At 46.5% G+C, this 18582-nt stretch overlaps 1 protein-coding gene across 2 annotated transcripts; it reads right to left on the bottom strand.

Annotated features, from left to right (window-relative positions):
- Positions 1-515: 515 nt before the first annotated feature.
- On the bottom strand, positions 516-10747 carry LOC138772253 (protein kinase C delta type-like). 2 transcript variants are annotated; one of them, XR_011359734.1, is made up of 6 exons: positions 10093-10747; positions 3317-3579; positions 2562-2624; positions 2004-2286; positions 981-1778; positions 516-623 (listed from the first exon to the last, which is right to left on the bottom strand). XR_011359734.1 is itself a non-coding variant. In XM_069952516.1 (5 exons), the coding sequence occupies exons 1-5, from the start codon at positions 10735-10737 to the stop codon at positions 1491-1493; spliced, it is 1542 nt and encodes a 513-aa protein (XP_069808617.1). In that variant the 5' UTR covers positions 10738-10747; the 3' UTR covers positions 678-1490. The 2 variants fall into 2 exon arrangements, 1 of the variants encoding a protein (XP_069808617.1); XM_069952516.1 differs by lacking the exon at positions 516-623 and having other exon boundaries at positions 678-1778.
- Positions 10748-18582: the final 7835 nt, after the last annotated feature.

Here is an 18582-nt window from a genome sequence, read left to right as displayed (position 1 = left end):
TATTTACAAAGTGAACCACTATATATATGTAGTATCATCAAATTTTTCTCTTGTGGGCATGTGGTGCGCCAGATATAATTAGACAGCCAAATGCCAAATATACAACTTAAAAAAAAACAAAAACACCTCACCTACTTACACCAGATGTTAGTAATCCTGAAGCCGTCATCCAGCCTGATCCAGCAATGGAAGTTCCAGGCCTTCTTTTTACATTTTCTTTCCTCTTGATGGTATTCCATATCTTGATGGTCTTCATCTTCTCAGTATGTTTACTTCATGGTCCCCTTTCCCCTGATGGGTTTTCTTACCCATGGTGTTCTTCCCCTTGATTGTTTTCTTGTTCATGGTGTTCTTCCTCCTGATAGATTTTCTTGTCCATGGTGTTCTTCCTCCTGATGGTTTTCTTGCCCATCGTTTTCTTCCACCTGATGGTTTTCTTGTCCATGGTGTTCTTCCTCTTGATGGTTTTCTTGTCCATGGTGTTCTTCCTCCTGATGGTTTTCTTGCCCATCGTTTTCTTCCACCTGATGGTTTTCTTGTCCATGGTGTTCTTCCTCTTGATGGTTTTCTTGCCCATGGTGTTCTTCCTCCTGATAGGTTTTATTTTCCATAATGTTCTTCCCCTTGATGGAAATGTCTTTTTTTAGCCTTAAAACTTATGTAACTTTTGTACAAAAATAAAAAAAATTCCGGCCTCCTCCACCCCTTAATAGCCGGCCATCACTCACCTACTTTCCCCATCGCCAATGACACTACCATTAGATGTCATAGAAGAGGGGGAAATGTGAAATTACACTCACCGGTCATCCGATCACCGATAAATGTAATTGTAGTAGTTTTAGAAATTTATGAGGTATATACATAGTGAACCACTATATATATAGTATCATAAGAATCTTATCTTGTGTGCATGTGGTTTGTCTGATATTATCAGGCACAGCCACATGCCAAATAAAGAAATTAAAAAAAACAAATCTCACCTCCTTACATCAGATTTCAATAATCTGTAAGCCGTCCTCCAGCCTGGTCCAGCAAGGAAAATTCTGGGCCTTATCCTGATGAGCTGCTGAGGCCCTGTCCTCTATGATTGATGTCCATTCCACTGCTTGCCTGTTATGATCTTCTGTTCCTGATGTTCTTCCTCCTTTGGTGGTCCCCTTTCTCTTGATGTTCTTCCTCCTCTTGGTGGTCCCCTTCCTCTTGATATTCTTCCTCCTCTTGGTGGTCCCCTTCCTCTTGATAATCTTCCTCCTTTGGTGGTCCCCTTTCTCTTGATGTTCTTCCTCCTCTTGGTGGTCCCCTTTCTCTTGATGTTCTTCCTCCTCTTGGTGGTCCCCTTCCTCTTGATAATCTTCCTCCTCTTGGTGGTCCCCTTCCTCTTTATGTTCTTTGTCCTCTTGGTGGTCCCCTTCCTCTTGATGGTCTTCTCGATGGTCCTCCTCCTCCAGATGGTCTTCTTGTTGGTATTAGTACAGGTTGCTCTCAGGATGTTATGGAGCTGGTGCGCTGTCCAGGGTTTTCCAGTTCGAGGTGATGAATGAAAATCCTGCGAATAAGGCCTGTTCTTCTGCTGACAGGGGCTTGCTCTCCTTTTCTTCTGCCTTCATCTTGTTGATGTCAAATGGTCTAAAGCCCCGCCGGATGTTCTCTTCTGATGGAGTGTGTGGTGGTTCCATTCCAAGGGCTTGTACCGAGTCCCAGTTGATGTCCTCAAAAAATGGATGGGCTCTGATGTCACCGTTGACCCCTAAGCGCTTGTCAGGATCTTCCTCAAGGAGCTGAAAATTAAACAGATATATATTTAGTGATGAGAACATAGGAATGAGGCGGTAGGGCGCACATAACTGGAACGTAACATTTCATAGCAGATGGTAATTCCAGGACATAAATGTTTAGTGGGGCATTTTAACTGGGTTTTCTGTTTATACATCTAAAGAGAATAATACTAGTGAGACAACTGTTTTAGTATAGTATAACCTGTGTTACGTAGAGAGAATAGTCACCTCTTTGATGATGGTCTTCGCCTCCATATTGGAGGCCTTGAATCGTCTTCGTTGGTATCTGGCCTTGCCGGTGACCATGATGTTGAGAATGACGCCGAAGGCAAACCAGTCGATTCCAGCGTCGTACTCCTCCCCAGCCAGCATCTCAGGGGCCACGAATCCTGGTGTTCCTACGCAGTCAGGGGGCAGCCGCTCTCCACAGGGGATCCTGATTGCCAATCCGAAGTCGCAGATCTTCACATGTCTTGTTGCAGTCACGAGGATGTTTCCAGGCTTGAGATCTCTGCAAAATAGAGAAAAACATTAGTTGTAAGATCAGTGCTCATCCTACAGTTAGTTAGCGGTGTATACTTGTATCATTATATACTTAGATCTTAGGAGTCAGTACAGTCAGCAGGATGGTGTCTATACTGGACTCCAGGGATATGTACATTGTACACACACCTTCAGGTATGATATAGAATACATAGCAGTCACAGCAGACTATATAAATATTATCTGGGATTATACAGCAGATGTCAGACTATTACACCTAAAAGACAGGATGAATGTTCTTACCGGTGGATGATGTCCTTGGAATGAAGATGTTGGAGTCCACACAGAAGTTCTGCGGCGTAGAATCTAACAAAAAGAAAAGAGAAAACAATAGTAAACAATAGAATAATAGAAAACAATGTGATCTTTGTACTGCCGTATACTGATGGGTAAATGACACATATCTTATTCTTTATGCTACATGTTCTGCTACACCTGCTTTATTCCATCTACTAGTTATATAAAGTGTTTAACACTAACACTCTATGCTATACAGCAGTGTTCCCCAACTCCAGAAAGCAGGTAAGTGTATCTGCCCCTGGATATCCCCCTTAATATGTGACATGTAGAGGATATTATTACCCTACCACTACATTACCTAGACAGATCTTACCTGCCTATACCCCCCTAATGCACACGGGGCACCAAGGAGGAAGGCATGTCTCTTACCTTCCTCCTCGGCATTGTTCCTGTGCAGTTCCGTTAGGAGCACTGCCCCGCCCCCACAGCGCCGAGCCGCTCCTTTTAATGATAAACAGTGGACGGGCTGGATTGTTGCCATGGGGGAGGGGCAGTGCTCCTAACGGTGCTCCAGGACGTGGATTCAACTACTATCTGCATGGGAACGACGTCAAGGAGAGAGGTAAGAGACATACCCTCCTCCTTTGAACCCGGTGCGCATTAGGGGGCTATCAGTAGGTTCGATTTGTCTAACCTGCTAATAGTTCCCCTTTAATGTGTGATATGTAGAGGATATTATTAGCCTACAACCACATTACCGTGCATTGGCGATGGTCAGACGCCCCTTCTGCTGCAGGAGGTGATGGAAGTCTCCGCACGTGATGTACTCCATTCCAAGCAGCACGTGTCCGTTGGTCTGGAGAGCAAAGTGGCCTTGGATGAGGAAGGGGCTGCCAGATGCAAGCTGTAGTACACGCCGCTCCACCGTCACGCGCTCCTTTCCTTCGTTCAGCAGGCTCCTCTTGGCGATGACTTTGACAGCGAATTCCTGGCGGGTGTAGATGTCTTCTGCCAGCACCACCTACAGAGACAGCCATCAGTCAGGTCAGCACAGTCCTCTCTTATACCTATGGCGGATATCTTCAACTCATGCAATATTTTCTCACTGTAATGTTATCAGGCATTTTATATTTTACATATACTTATAATGGAAACACTTTATTTTTTATTTCAATTTGGCCTGGGGAATGAGGAGCTGAGGGCAGGAATACTCTGTATCCAGGTACAGGGACTGGTAGTTACGTTTTCACTGTTTTTGTGCTCCGACCCCTTGTGATAATCTGGTTATTATTTATCCTGTGAATAAGAGATATGTTACCAAAATGGGAATTCCCTCTTTATGGCTAGGTTCATACATAAGGGATCCGCTGCGGATTTCACACTGCGAGTTCACAGCGAAATCCACTGCGGATCCCGTAACTGTCACTTTCCATAGGATTACATACTGGCAGCGGAATTGCATACTCGCAGAAAGTGCTTTGTAAAGCTTTAGGATGTTTGTACACACAAAGAATAGAATGGTTGTGCCAGGCGCATACAGGTGCAGCAGGCCAATACAGAGATATAAAACACACTACTAACAAAATACAGTACAATGCATCCTTACTGTTTTAGCCTTTTTCTGTTCATGATGTAGCTAGCTCACAGACACACACGTTAAGAGAGATAATAAAAAATATATATTTACAAAAAGACTGTGACAAAAGGGGCCGGTGTAGTCGGACATAATCCGGGCCTATCTGCAGTAATGCGCCATGGCAGCGCAGGGAGGGCCAAATCCTACAGCTCCCATTGATATCAGTGGGAGCTCCAGCACGTAATCGCCCATTTCTCATTGACCTCAGTGGGGAAACAGGTTTTCAGAAGTTACACAGAGATGTTTTTTTTTATTCAGAAATCAGAGTATTTTCTGCACCACAAAACACAAGATTGTTTTCCAAGTGAGAAGATGGAAGAATAGAGGACCTTCCTTTAAATTTCCCATCACTTTTGAATCCACTTCTGGCTTTGGCCTAAAAAACTGATGAAACAATTGTCTCACCGATCTGTGTGTGACATAAAGGAGATTTATCCGCACCGAACCTGCTATTGGACCCATATAGCACACCTTACCCAGAGGCACATAGGGGGGAAGTTATCAATGGTTTTTCTATAGATTTCAGGGTAAAATTGATGAAAATATTTGAGCAGTTTCTTATTTGCTCAAGAATTTGCAACTTTTCCTGGGAAAAGCATTGATAAACTCCCCCATAGAGCCTTTATTATGTCAGTATGGTAGGGACGCCATTCAGTTCTTTGCCCCTTGGTGCACTGATACAGCCGCCTTCTGGATTCTCTTACCGCACCCTGTAAGGAGTATGGAGGCCACTGTGCTGCTATGTCCGCCACTACAGAGGTGCAGCCTCCATGCTTATTTGGGGATGTGCTAAGTGGAGAGGACACGGTCCATATCATTACACCAATAGGCAGACCCCGGTGCACCCAAAGGCCTCTGTTGATTAAAAGCCTAGTTAGCCCCTTCACATCAACAATACGTATATATTCGCTCCTGCTGAAGATGCCCCATTAAACAGGAACATATATATATATGTTGCTGACAGTGAGTGGCTTTAGATGTAAGTGTATCTGGAGCTGAGGATTATGACAGGCAGCTGCGATCCCACAGCTGCCTGTCATTAACCTCTTAAACACTCCAATCTATAGTGATTGCTGCATTTGAGGAAGTCAGTGACAGGTTAAGCACCTGTCACTGTCTGATCAGGTCCCGATCACTCGTACTCATGGGCCAGAGTAAGACACTTACTTCCATCCTGTCGGATTGGCATTTTGTAGAGTCTGCTGTCAGGCAGGCTCTATGTACAGATCGCCGATACTAATTATCTATGCTATGCTACGGCAGAGCATTGATAAGTATATGCAATCTAATGAAAGAATAAAAGTGTAATAATTTTTTTTTAAAAAAAGATATTAAAAAAAACCTTATACCCCCCCCCCCCACCATAAAAGTATAAAATACCTCCTTGCCCATTATAAAAATAGGACAAAAACAAATAAATAAATAAATAACTAATTAGGGCATTTACTCTGCCTTTATTCACGAAATACAGCTATAGTGGCCCCCTGAACCCCCCGCCCTGTAGTGTAACCCCTCACCCCCCAAGGACCCCCAAACGCATCACAAGTGCCAGCAGCCCTGTCCACGGCACACAGGACGGGCTGCTGGCACTTGTGGTGTGGCTGACTCCCCTTCAACTACCCCCCCCCCCCCCCGGCCAGGCAGCCCCCATCCTGGCCACCCCAACCGCACAACAAGTGCCAGCAGCCCCGTCCACAGCACATAGGTTGGGGCTGGTGGCACTTGTGGTGTGGCTGCCCCCCCAGCGCCAGCAGCCCCAGTGAAAATAGCCCCCAAGGACCGCCCAAACTCACCCCCAGCCGTCTGTCCGAAGCGAATGAACAGAAGCATCTCCGCCTGTGTGTGGTGTCTTCCTCCCCGCTGTCTCTCTCCTCCTGCAGTGAATGATTGTGCGGCTGGAGAGAGACAGTGGGGACTACGGTATAGCAGCGCTCACCCCGCTGCCCGGTCCTGTGTGCACAGGGGTGAACGTCTGCCTGATCTACTAACGTGAGGGAAGTAGCACTATATGGGCACTTCCTATAATAAATGTACATTAGGAATTTGTCTAACTTTCCTTATGTCATAACATATTAAAAAAAATTCATTTTTCCTTGTTGTCCTTTAAAGGGAAAACAACATGTGATTAGAAGCATCTAACCTCCTGTTATGTCCCTATAGTGCACAGGGCAATAAGGAGGAAGGTTTGAAGGATGAATTTTATACCGTTGACCCTCAGGAAATTTGTGGAGTATTTTATAAGTAAATGAGTTAGTTTGGTGCACTTGGGACGGGACGACCACCCTCATTGCAGCAATCTCTCCCTATCGCCCCGTCCCTTCTTATGGATATTGGTGCGATGCTCTGCAGGGACGTCACTCTGTCACTTATCACAGAGCAATGGATGAATATTCATTAGGTGGGGCGGAGCGGCTAGGACAGATTGGTGCGCTGAGTGGTAGCTCCGCCTCCCTTTCCCCAAACTGCCCTATTTACATCGAAAATTAACCACAAATTATCCAAAAATAGTCATGAGAGTCAATGAGGCGCTGAGGATGAAGGTAAGGAAATAACGTAATCCTCGGTGTCCCCTGCACTATAGAGGAGTGACAGTAGGTCATATGCTTCTAACCATCGGATACAGCACAGCCAAGCTCAGTATCCCTGGCACTGTGTGTAAGGTGCGCTGGATGGATAAAGTTGTCATTTAAAGAGATTTGTTGGGGCAGTTTTTCATTTAGTTTTAGTAAAAATACCACTGCAGTTTTTGAAACCAAATCCAGAAGTGGATCCAACAGGAAGGAGTAATATAAATTTTGGCTTCATAGATCTCGGAAAACCTCCCTAATCCTTCCTCTATATTTCCTCTCCCTTGTAAATGTCCTTCTGGCTTTGGCTCAAAAAACTGCAATGATGTTTTTACAAGGAGAAACGTAAAGCAAGACCCAGCGGACGGCCCAGCCAGTGTAATATTCCATCCAATAACTGTGCGGCAAGATACAGAGACAGCAGAGATATACAAGCTTCAGGCCGGGACCAATTCCAAGAGCAAATTCCATCCATAAAGAAAGAAGAAGCGGGATAGCACTCACCAATCTTACAGGCCAACAATAGTTTTATTTTTTCATTGTCTGAGAAGTTCTGAGGCCGCGCGCTTTGTCCTCACTAAACAGCTACAACCAAATGTACAGGACAACAGGGGCCCATATGTGTTATATATGATATTACTATGGATAGAAGGATGAAATACTGTGATTTTTTGTACGTAAGATTGGTGAGTGTTAGCCCACTTTTCCATATATAGATATACAGTATATATTTCATTATAATATGTGAAAATATTCGAAAAACAATTGTAAACGAGTAAATAAAATGTAATTTTTTTTTTTTTTTTTAAGCCTGAAGATCTGAGATGAGAGATAAATCTAATCCCTACCATTTCTCTATTGTGATGATGTAGAAACAACTGTAGCATCTAAGTACGGAGCACAACCTGGGCCTCCAGCTCCTGCACAACTACAACTCCTATCCTGCCCTGACAACTAATGCGCTGGCTGTCCAGGCATGATGGGAATTGTAGTTCTGCAGCAGCTGGAGGGCTGCAGGTTCCCTTTCCCTGGTATAAGTGATGGGACACTCCTGTGGAGATGTAATAACTTAATCTATAAAGATGTTTTTCAAGAAAAAATAAGTTTCCCCCCTATCTACAGGATAGTAAGAGATACAGCTGTGGGTGCGGCCCCTGACCCGTGGCTCTATTCATTCCTATGGAGCCGCCGGAGAGAGCTGGAAGAGCTGGCGGATCAATAGGAATGAATAGAGCCGCTGATCACGTGCGGTGCCCGCCGATCTATTGATAGGAAAGAAGCCGGGGGCCAGATACGGAGATCGGGGTACAGAGGTCGGACCCCTGTGATCTCTTACTTGTTCCCTATACTGTGGGTAGGGGGGAAGTAAATATTTCTTGGGAAATCTCTAACACTGTAAATTGGTTCTTGTAAGAATGTTGTGGCCTGTTCCTCTATGTGTTCTGTCATCGGCAAGCACATCATACTACACTGCATGCAGCGGATGAAGTAACACAGGCCTGGAGAGAGAAGATGGGGCTGTCCGGGGAGCAGAAGATGGCTAACGCTCATTGCTCACCGCTGATCACTTATTGAGATGCCTCGGAGGAAAACCTTCTGAGATGTGGGGGGGGGTTCCAAGTTACCATCATCACATGGGGGGGGATTACACTTCCATGTAATGCTCAGATGCTGAACAGTATGTCCGCAGTATCAGAGATGGCGACTTAGCACCATCACCTCACGCCCTGGATGGGGAGAAAACCTCTTGTGTTCAAATCAACTGGTGCCAGAAAGTTATACAGATTAGTAAATGTGAATATTTCAGTACTTATCAGCTGCTGTATGTCCTGCAAAAAGTGATGTATTCTTTCCAGTCTGACACAGTGCTCTCTGCTGCCATCTCTGTCCATGTCAGGAACTGTCCAGAGCAGGAGAGGTGTTCTATGGGGATTTGCTGCTGCTCTTGACAGTTCCTGACATGGACAGAGGTGGCAGCAGAGAGAACTGTGTCAGACTGGAAAGAATACACCAATTCCTGCAGGACATACAGCAGCTGATAAGTACTGTATAAGTATTTAAATTAGAAGTAATGTACAAATACTTGTAACATTCTGACACCAGTTTAAATCTGTATTTTTCTCCAGAGTACCCCCTTTTTCATTCTACTGTTTATATTGTATTTTAGAGACATTAAAGGGGTATTCCATCCAAAATCTTTTTTGCATTGCTAATAAGCCCACCCATAGCTGCATATATTGCTCAAAGCCACTAATTAAGTGTTCTCAGCCGCTTTGAAGCTATTTCTCCTTACTCACCCCCTCTCAACACAAAAACGGAGCTAAACAGAGTCCACTCCGACACGTTCCTTCCTCCTGGCCCCCACCTTCGGAATGGGGATCACCTGTCCTCCTTCTCTTCAATGGGCGGGGCTAGCAATTATAACCCCGCCCACTGAAGAGCTGCAGGACACCTGACCCACTGTCAGCTCTGTCACATCACCCTTAGTGGGCCGTACCTAAGCCCCCCCTCCTTACACCCCTCGGTACCCACTGTGAACAGGTGGTAAAGCAGACTGTAGTGAACAGTGACGCTCTGTCCCTCTTTCCTGATCACAGAATCCTGTCGCAGCTCCTGCATCATCATCCTCTCCCCTCCTCAGTGCATTGGCCAGCTCCATTCTCCACCAGTCCGCTCTGGTACCAGTGTGTGGTTGGCCAGTTCCCGCGGCCATCTGTGTGTAGTGATGGGGAGCTCTGCACTCTGCACAGACACTGGAAGCAGCCCACCTTCCCCTGGTCCTGCAGGTGGTCTGTGGGCCCCCGCAGCAGCAGCCAGGTGTACGTTGATGCTATAGTACCCTGCATCCCCACTACCCGTGACACACGTGGCCCCCGCAGTAGTTCCCTGTGGCTACTTTCCTGGCATCCTGGCGCATGAATGTTGTCACTGCCGGGAGAAGAAAGCAACGGCGAACTACGGCCGGGGCTACGTGTATCACGAGTAGCGGGGGTGCAGGGCACTATGGCACCAGCGTACACCTGGCTGTGGTGGCTCGCGGACTCCTTGCAGGACCAGGAGAAGGCGGCCTGTTTCCAGCATCTGGGCAGATGTAATAAGGGATGGAGATGCCCTGTAAATGGCTGATGGGAAGGGGGGGATTGAGGTGTATTTGACTCTGCTACATCAGTGGGGATCATCAGCTCTGCTGCCTCTAGCTCTTGGTCGGAATACCCCTTTAACACAAGTCACCTAAGGCCTGTATATATAAAGAAGTGGCGCCTCAATGTATATAAAACTGTAACATTGTAACATCAGTTTGGGTTGTGCTATGTTGGCAGCAATGTCTTACCTGTCCGTAGCTACCCCGGCCAAGCACATGATGGAAGGTCAGCCTCTTGATGTTGTCGGAGATTGTGCTGCCGGGGTAGGGTAGGTCCTCCTTCCCTTGCTCTTCTTTCTTGATAGCAGAGGTCTTCTCCTCACTTGAGTCCAGGATAGGGATCACCTCGTCTTCTCCATGTCCTTCTTCTTCCTGGTCTTCATGATGTCTCACCCAGATGATCTCCGGTCCTGGGCCGATCCTCCTCTTCTTCATAGACGTCTCTTCATCTTTCGATGCGTCATGGACATCTCTTCTCCTCCTCTGTCCTCCTGATGTCTCTTCATCTTTCGATGGGTCAATGACATCTCTTCTCCTCCTCTGTCCTCCTGATGTCTCTTCATCTTTCGATGGGTCAATGACATCTCTTCTCCTCCTCATTCCTCCTGATGTCTCTTCATCTTTCGATGGGTCAATGACATCTCTTCTCCTCCTCATTCCTCCTGATGTCTCTTCATCTTTCGATGGGTCAATGACATCTCTTATCCTCTTCTCTCCTCCTGATGTCTCTTCATCTTTCGATGCGTCATGGACATCCCTTCTCCTCTTCTGTCCCTTTCGTCCAGTCTCCTCGTCCTCCATGTTTGATCGCTGCTCCTTGAAGCCGCTCAGCATCCACACTAACTGTCGCCTGGCAACCAAACGCCGTTGACAACATCCCAGCTGCCCGCATGCCACTGACCAATCACAGTCACTCCCATGTGCCATAGGGTTACATGGCCCCTGATTTCTCCTCTATAAGGATTATATCTGGCCTCATGTATTACCTCTAATGGTATAACATTTCCCATCCACTCACTCTGGGTTTTATCCTTTCTTTTATAACATTTAATAATAGTCATGAATTGTTAGTGTCAGATCACACTGATTGTTTATCGGCCGATTACAATGTGTCTTTCAGGTTTCCCCCATATCTGTGTGTGTTTGTCTGCTGTTCCCGGATCAGACAGCATGGGCCCCTTGTCCATATAGTATGAGAATGTAGCAGCCAACACTACTAACACCTAATGCCCCATTATAATAATCCCGCCACTCACCCCCTCCATGTCACCAGTCAGATCTGTCAGGGATCATGTCATAAGTTGTATAATACTGCGGCCACATACTGCCATACAGAGAATACAGATTAGTGTTATATAGGGCCCTGTGCTATCACCAACCATTGGCTACACATTGGCAGGCAGTGTATAGAATACAATGTGTAGCGTCCAGCCGTCCACACAAGTCTCATATCTGTAATATTGTTTTGGGAGGATAAAACTTATACCCTCATAACCTGAAACTGGTCGGGTCAGTCACCTCCTGCTGTTATAGATGTTACCTGACACTAATAGGAATAATAGACTAATAACAGCCACATATATTGCCGCATCTAACCTGCTAATATCTCCCCATTGTGCACGGGGCGCTGAGTATGAAGGGATTTATGTCTCTTACCTCCATTCTTGGCGCCGTTCCTGCGCTGTTAGTAGTTGTATCCCTGGCACGGAGCACCGTTAGGAGCACTTCCCACCCCCATCACACCGAGCTGGCCCTGCACGGTATTAATATAATCCTTGGTTCGGTAAGGCCATTTGGAGCACCGCCATGCAGATTATTTGGGTGTACCTGCACTCCATTAAATTCTATACAAAATACGTCAGCCGGAACGGCCATACATTGTGTGAACCCAGGGGCAACAATGGACGGTGTTTCTGCATTACGAAAATAATTGACAACTCAATTTTTCATGCGGCCATAGGGGAACAATGGCCGTTATTCAATACAGTGTGTGAAACAGCTGTTGCTCCCATAGAGTGCAATGCAGTGCATTATTTTAAGGCAAGAACGGCCGTTCGTATCTTAAAAATACACTGTGTGGACAAAGCCTTAAAAGGGAATCTCACTTGTTATTAGCGGCCTCACCTCCAACCTTCTACTTTTGGCTCCTTGCTGATACAACCCTATAGCTTTGTTCCCAATAGAAGGGGGCAGACCATGGCATCATGGCATGTACTAGGTTGGGGGCACATAGGCCGGAAGCGGTTGTATGATGGGGCAGCAATAGTGGCAATATCATGCGACTACTTGTCACCTTGGAGTGGGGTGGAAGCTATTGGGTTGTATCAACCTGAAGCCGGAAGTAACCGCTGTGAAGCAACACGTATGATCACCTTTTAGATCCTAGGACAACTCCTTTAATTACTTAAAGGGGTTATCTAGCGCTACAAAAACATGGCCACTTTCTTACAGACACAGCTCCACTCTTGTCTCCAATTTGGGTGTGGTTTTTGCCCCTTAGTACCATTGAAGTTAATGGAGCTTGTTTGCATGCCACACCTGAACTGGAGACAAGAGTGGTGCTGTCTCTGGAAGAAAGCGGCCATGTTTTTGTAGCGCTGCACGACCCCATTTGAATAATTTTATGGTGAATTGGTCGTCATTGCATATAGAGCGGCTCATGTGGCGGGAGCTGGCTGTATCTTGTATCTGACGCCCGTCTACAACTACCAGGAGTGGACGTGACCACAACTATCCTCAGTGGTCAAAGTGGCATCTACCTAGTTGTGTGTAAAGTGCTAGAACTGTGTTGTGTAAGCGGCATCTCTGCCCCTTCTCATGGACGCCGCATTCTGGTCACATCTCTCAGTGCTGAATCTCATCTGCTACGAGTCAGCCACATCCTCAGATTATCCACATCCAGCTGTAACTATATTCTCTCCTTCTTTCTGTCCATTACCTTTTTCTAGATTTACATCATTATTTATGGGATAATAAAGATGGCGGAGTTGTTGTCCTTTGATGGGATATTCCGCAGCCCTCATGCCGGATGCTTCCAAGAACATTTCCAAGTTGTTCTATTACTAGTAATAGTAACATAGTGTAGTCTGTAACGTCCCGTCTCTTTGGGGCGTCCGTCACAGAGTCCAGTCACTCCACAATAATACAGCCAGACAGGTCATTCAGCAATACACAGCAGTGGATCCCTTTTACTTTAATGGGATCCGCTGGGTTTCCTCCTGTTGTCTTTTTATTTAGCAAGTTTTAAGCAGAAATAAACAGTGTACACCATTTGAGGTCCTGCTAAATAACCGGATTGTGTGATGGCGCTCGCTGATCAGAGCTCCAACACTGATGGGAACTTACCCGAAGTCAGGATCCAAACACTCTAGATCCCGCTCTCTCTTCTTCACTTAGCTGTTACATCACCTTTCCCAACCAACCCACCCACCCACTAGGCTATTTTACACAGCGGGGTATACTCTGGCCTAGGCCAAACTATAACCGGGTATAATCTGGCTGCTACACCTCATGAGTCCTCATGTAGCAGGAATCCAGGAGAAAATTAGTTTCAGAGACGGTCAGACAGCTGGTGATGCAGCACTGCGGGGGTATAGGGACTAATAAGTATACAGTGGTGCCTTGGATTACGAAAATAATTGGTTCCGGGACCGCGCTTGTAATCCAAATTCACTCTTATACCAAAGCAAATTTTCCCATAAAAAATCACTGAGATGCAGACAATTGGTTCCACACCCCAAAAATAATGATTTTTTTTTTTTTTATTCTGAATAACAAGTAAAACAAATGAAACCAACAATGAGAAACAGCAGAATATGTGATATGATAAGTTACTGTACAGTATAACAACCAGCATGTGAAGTATAATGTATAGTAAGGCTTGGTTCACACTGCGTTTTTGCAATCTGTTTTTTTCATCCGTTTTTTTTTGTGTGCATCCGTTTTGATCCGTTTTTCCATTGACTTCCATTATAAAAAAAAAAAAATGTATCCATTTTTTTTTTTAACGAACACAAAAGTAGTGTCAGCTACGTTTTTGTGTCTGCCAAAAAAAAAACGGATCTGTTTAGATCCGTTTTTTTTTTTTTATAATGGAAGTCAATGGAAAATGGATCAAAACGGATGCACACAAATGCATCTGTTTTTTTGCAAAAGGTCCTTGTAGTTGGGCTGATGGCTGATTTACTGACCCTATTACACAGCTTGATTATTGTACAGCAAGGGCTGCACGGACATCTTTAGCGATGTCTGTGCAGCCCTTGCCATAAACCGTTATACATCATCTCTCCATGCCCCCGGTCTTCTCCTGTTCTCTGCTTCCTCCCTTGACTGTCTGGGTTGACAAGCTGAGAGCCTGGCAGTGACCTGTTTTTACTCTGTTTAGTTTGTGCCCAGCTGGGCAGGTGTTTATTTTGTATACTGTTTTTGCACATTGTTGCTAAGAATATATATATATATATATACCGGCCAGACCATTGACTTTTCCTCTAAGTAAATGCTTTAACCTTACAAGTCGTTGCACAGGGATAGGCAGCATTCCATACATCTTAAATAAAGTCGGAGGCAAAATACTGCTTGATGGGTTGTCATGGCAATGACTGGGGTGTGTATCCGCGCCAAATTCCACTGCCAAGTCTGACTGGTGAATTTGCCCGTAGCTTGGGGAGACTCCCTGCACCCTCTATGACAATAGGCAGAAAAGATGCAGACGTTATGTCCTGCCAATAAGGAAGCAATTACCGTATATCTTTAGTATCCTCAGCGCCATAACCGTAAGCTGTTACACTAATGGGGTGAGATGTCAGACATTTGCATAGTAATATGATAGCCAGCTCGTGCCAAGGCTGGACTGGCGGATCTAATGGCTGATGAGAATATATACTGGCAACCAGTATCCTGGCTTGGTTTACGGAACGGCCGGTGTCAGAGAAGATCATCCTGGCCTGTGCTGCTACTGAAATTGGATGCGGGCGCCCACATTCGAATTCCCTGCTGCACACAATGGAGCATGCGTCCGAAACCGCTCGCTTCATTGTATGAACTGACAGATTTTCTGTGGCCGCTATTCAATGAATAGCGGCTGCAGAAAACTGACATGTCAGTTTATTGTGGTGCCGCTAGCGATCCCAGCCGGAATGTATAGTATGGGGACATTTATCAAGGGTCCACCCAAGGCGTACGCCAGGGACTGCTCTGGACAGTTACTGACATGGACAGAGGTGGCAGCAGAGAGCACTGTGTCAGACTGGAAAGAATACACCACTTCCTGCAGGACATACAGCAGCTGATAAGTACTAGAAGACTTGAGATTTTTTTTATATAAATTCCCTCCAAGGTGTGCGAAGGTAGAAAAGTTGTCGATCCTATGCTGTTATACTTTGAGGCTACCTACAACCTGTATCCATTACGAGACCCGTGGCGTGTGAAGCCTAGGATATACGTATTTAGCTGCTAATATCCAAGTAATTACAATCAATTAGTCGTTTCAGTAGTAAAATGAAAGTTATAGGAACTCTCGGACAGAGAGAAGAGCAGAACAGCCCTGTGATTCAGCCTGACTATCTGTGTCTCGAAGCTGATGATGCCATGGCTGAGGCGTCTGATCTGGGTGGGACGTATTGGTACATTCCCGCTGTGATCGGACGGCTTGTGAAATAATATGCATTGTCAGGATTCCTAGCGTGTAAAAGCTGCGGGCTGGTGAAGCTGGAAGCAGGAGGGGTGAGTTTATTACTACAGGTCTGAGTGAGTAAAAGCTTCCCTACCACGCTTGATGCTCCTTTAACAAGCCCATAGACATGAGGGGAGCCGGCCTCGTAAAACGTGGAGCGGGGTGGGGGTGGGGGGTGAATCAGATGTCACTCACAAGCTTTGACGTATGGACAGAATCCAGTATGATGGAGAAGAACGACTGGGATAATATTGCAATCGGGTACAAATCTGCCACAGTATAGAGAAGGATAAGGGCTTATTCACATCCTGTTAGGCTGTCCTGTAGAAAAAGTACGCTATTAAAGGGGTTGTTCACCAATTTTTTTCTTTCTAATCAACTGGTGCCAGAAAGTGGCAGAAATTTGCAATTTACTTCTATTAAAAAATCTGCTGTCTTCCTGTACTTATCAGCTGCTGTATGTCCTGCAGGATGTGTTGTGTTTTTTTTTTTTTTCAGTCTGACACAGTGCTCTCTGCCGCCACCTCTGTCTAGGTCAGCTACTGGCCAGAGCAGGAGAGGTTTTCTATGGGGATTTGCTACTGCTCTGGACAGTTCCTGACATGGACAGAGATGGCATCAGAGAGCACTGTGTCAGAATGCAAAGAAAACGCCACTTCCTGCAGGGCATACAGCGGCTGATAAGTACAGGAAGACTGGAGATTTTTAAACAGAAGTAAATTACAAATCTATAAAACTCTCCGACACCAATTAATGTGAAAGAAAAAGATTTTTGCCATTACCCCTTTAAGGGCCCTAGAGATCTTCATTTTCACCTTTTTTAGCTCTTAGGGGTGCCCTCACACACATTTATTGTTTGGCGTTTTACAGGCCAATGCGGCACATGGCGTTTTCTTTATGCATTTGTGTTTTTTCTTGCAATTTTTACCGTTTTTAAATGTGTGAATGATCTTTTTTTTACCAAACTTTTTTTCCCCTCTGCCATCACATGACCTAGCTGCTGCACCACAAAAAGTGACAAAAACACCTTGAGGAGAGCATCATAGACATGTATGGAGAGTTAAAGGCCCAGTAGGAATCCTGGAAAGAAGCATATGCAAAGCTCTGACGCCGTCATTTGGAGGTAGCTTTACCTTTGTTTGTGTTTGACTCTTATTAGAAGCCTTAAAACATGACTGGGGATTTCAGCCAAGCCAGAGAGGAGAGGTGACCCCTCTGTAGAGAGCTGTATCTGGGTTATTGCCCCTCGTCAGTACAGAGCAGGGTGCTGGCTGTGGGGGGATGCTGCTGTGACTACTGGGATTAGAGATGAGCAAACCGGCTGAGGTTCGGGATCGTATGAACCTGAACTCTCAGCTTCTGATTCCCGCTGTCTGCCCCCTCTGTACCCTTAGGGTACAAACCCACTTGCCGGATCCGCAGTGAGTCCCCTTGCTGCGTATTTGCAGCGAGACTCGCTGCGGATCCGGCCCCTATTCTTTCAATGGAAGACAAAATCGCAGTAGGGATGTACATTAACCCCCTGGCCGCCAGACATTATACATTACCGGGTCCCTGTTCCTGCTTGCTTCGGGGCTCCCGGTGTCTTCACAACCCGCCCGGTCAATCAGTGCACTGCGGCGGGGCAGCGCACTGATTGGCCGGGCGGGACGTGCTGGGAGCCGCCGAAGCAAGCAGGAGCCGGGATCAGGTAATGTATACTGTATCCTGCCTGCCCCCCTGCAGCCCCGATCGCCACCGGCCGCACGATCGCCCCCAGCCCCGCAGCCACTGGCCGCACGATTGCCTCCAGCCCCGAAGCCCCCAGCCGCACGATCGCCCGCAGCCCCCGGCCGAACCCCCCCGCCAGGCGATCGTGCGGCTGGGGGCTGCGGGCGATCGTGCGGCCGGGGGCTGGGGGCAATGGTGCGGCTGGGGGCGATAGTGCGGCCGGGGGCTGGGGGCAATGGTGCGGCTGGGGGCGATAGTGCGGCCGGGGGCTGAGGGCAATGGTGCGGCCAGGGGGTTGGGGGCAATGGTGCAGCCTAGGGCTGAGGGCAATGGTGCGGCCGGGGGCTGGGGGCGATCGGGGCTGCAGGGGGGCGGGCAGGATATACATTACCTGATCCCGGCTCCTGCTTGCTTTGGCGGCTCCCGGCACGTTCCGCCCGGCCAATCAGTGCGCTGCCCCGCTGCAGCGCACTGATTGCCCGGGCGGGCCGTGAAGACACCGGGAGCCCCGAAGCAAGCAGGAACGGGGACCCAGTAATGTATAATGTCTGGCGGCCAGGGGGTTAATGGGGTGGGCTGCAGACAAAATCGCAGCAGGGATGTACATCCCTGCTGCGATTTTGTCTTCCATTTAAAGAATAGGGGCCGGATCCGCAGCGAGTCTCACTGCAAATACGCAGCAAGGAGACTCACTGCGGATCCGACAAGTGGGTTTGTAGCCTTACAGAGTTTCTTATAATTGCTTGTACTATTGATGTTTGTTTTTAATAATCAAATCTTTAATATCTAGCAACATATATATCAATAACAAGTCCAGACATCTTCCAAGAAACTAATATCCATTCCACTAATTGGATTTTTATTTAAATGTCATTAACCCCTTAGCTTCCAAGCATAGGGCAAGTATACATTGTTAAGATACTTCTCTTACCAATAAATCAGAAGTGGCCGACCTCTAATCATCAGCGATGCTGGGATTCCTCACATAGTGTGTATGAGCTGTACCTGCAGACAGGCGTCATATCATATGGCAATAAGTGGCTGCACCTACACCTCGGTATTGTTTATTAAGGAGGTATGCATATAATGTATGGCACACACGTCTGTAATGTACATGGATTGTGTAAGTGATATCTATTTTATGGGGGGTGGGATATTACATCATTGTGCTATAAAGTATGATAAGCATTCCAATTGGTGATGGCAACGGCTAGACTGACCAGCTGGCATTGCTAGAAAATGCCAGAATGCCTGGAACATATTGGATCAACCTAAAGGAGGGAGCTAGGATTTATGGG

This window comes from Dendropsophus ebraccatus, chromosome 14 (genome assembly GCF_027789765.1).
Source record: "Dendropsophus ebraccatus isolate aDenEbr1 chromosome 14, aDenEbr1.pat, whole genome shotgun sequence".
In the NCBI taxonomy this organism is placed as follows: domain Eukaryota; kingdom Metazoa; phylum Chordata; class Amphibia; order Anura; family Hylidae; genus Dendropsophus; species Dendropsophus ebraccatus.
This window is presented reverse-complemented; position numbering and strand designations above follow the sequence as displayed.

Coding starts and splice junctions, on each gene's coding strand:
- LOC138772253 (XM_069952516.1), bottom strand. CDS start 10,737: ATGCTGAGCGGCTTCAAGGAGCAGCGATCAAACATGGAGGACGAGGAG. Junction 3,580..10,092: donor GCCGGGGTAGCTACGGACAG/GTAAGACATTGC, acceptor CTGTCTCTGTAG/GTGGTGCTGGCAGAAGACAT. Junction 2,287..2,561: donor TCCAAGGACATCATCCACCG/GTAAGAACATTC, acceptor TCTATTTTGCAG/AGATCTCAAGCCTGGAAACA.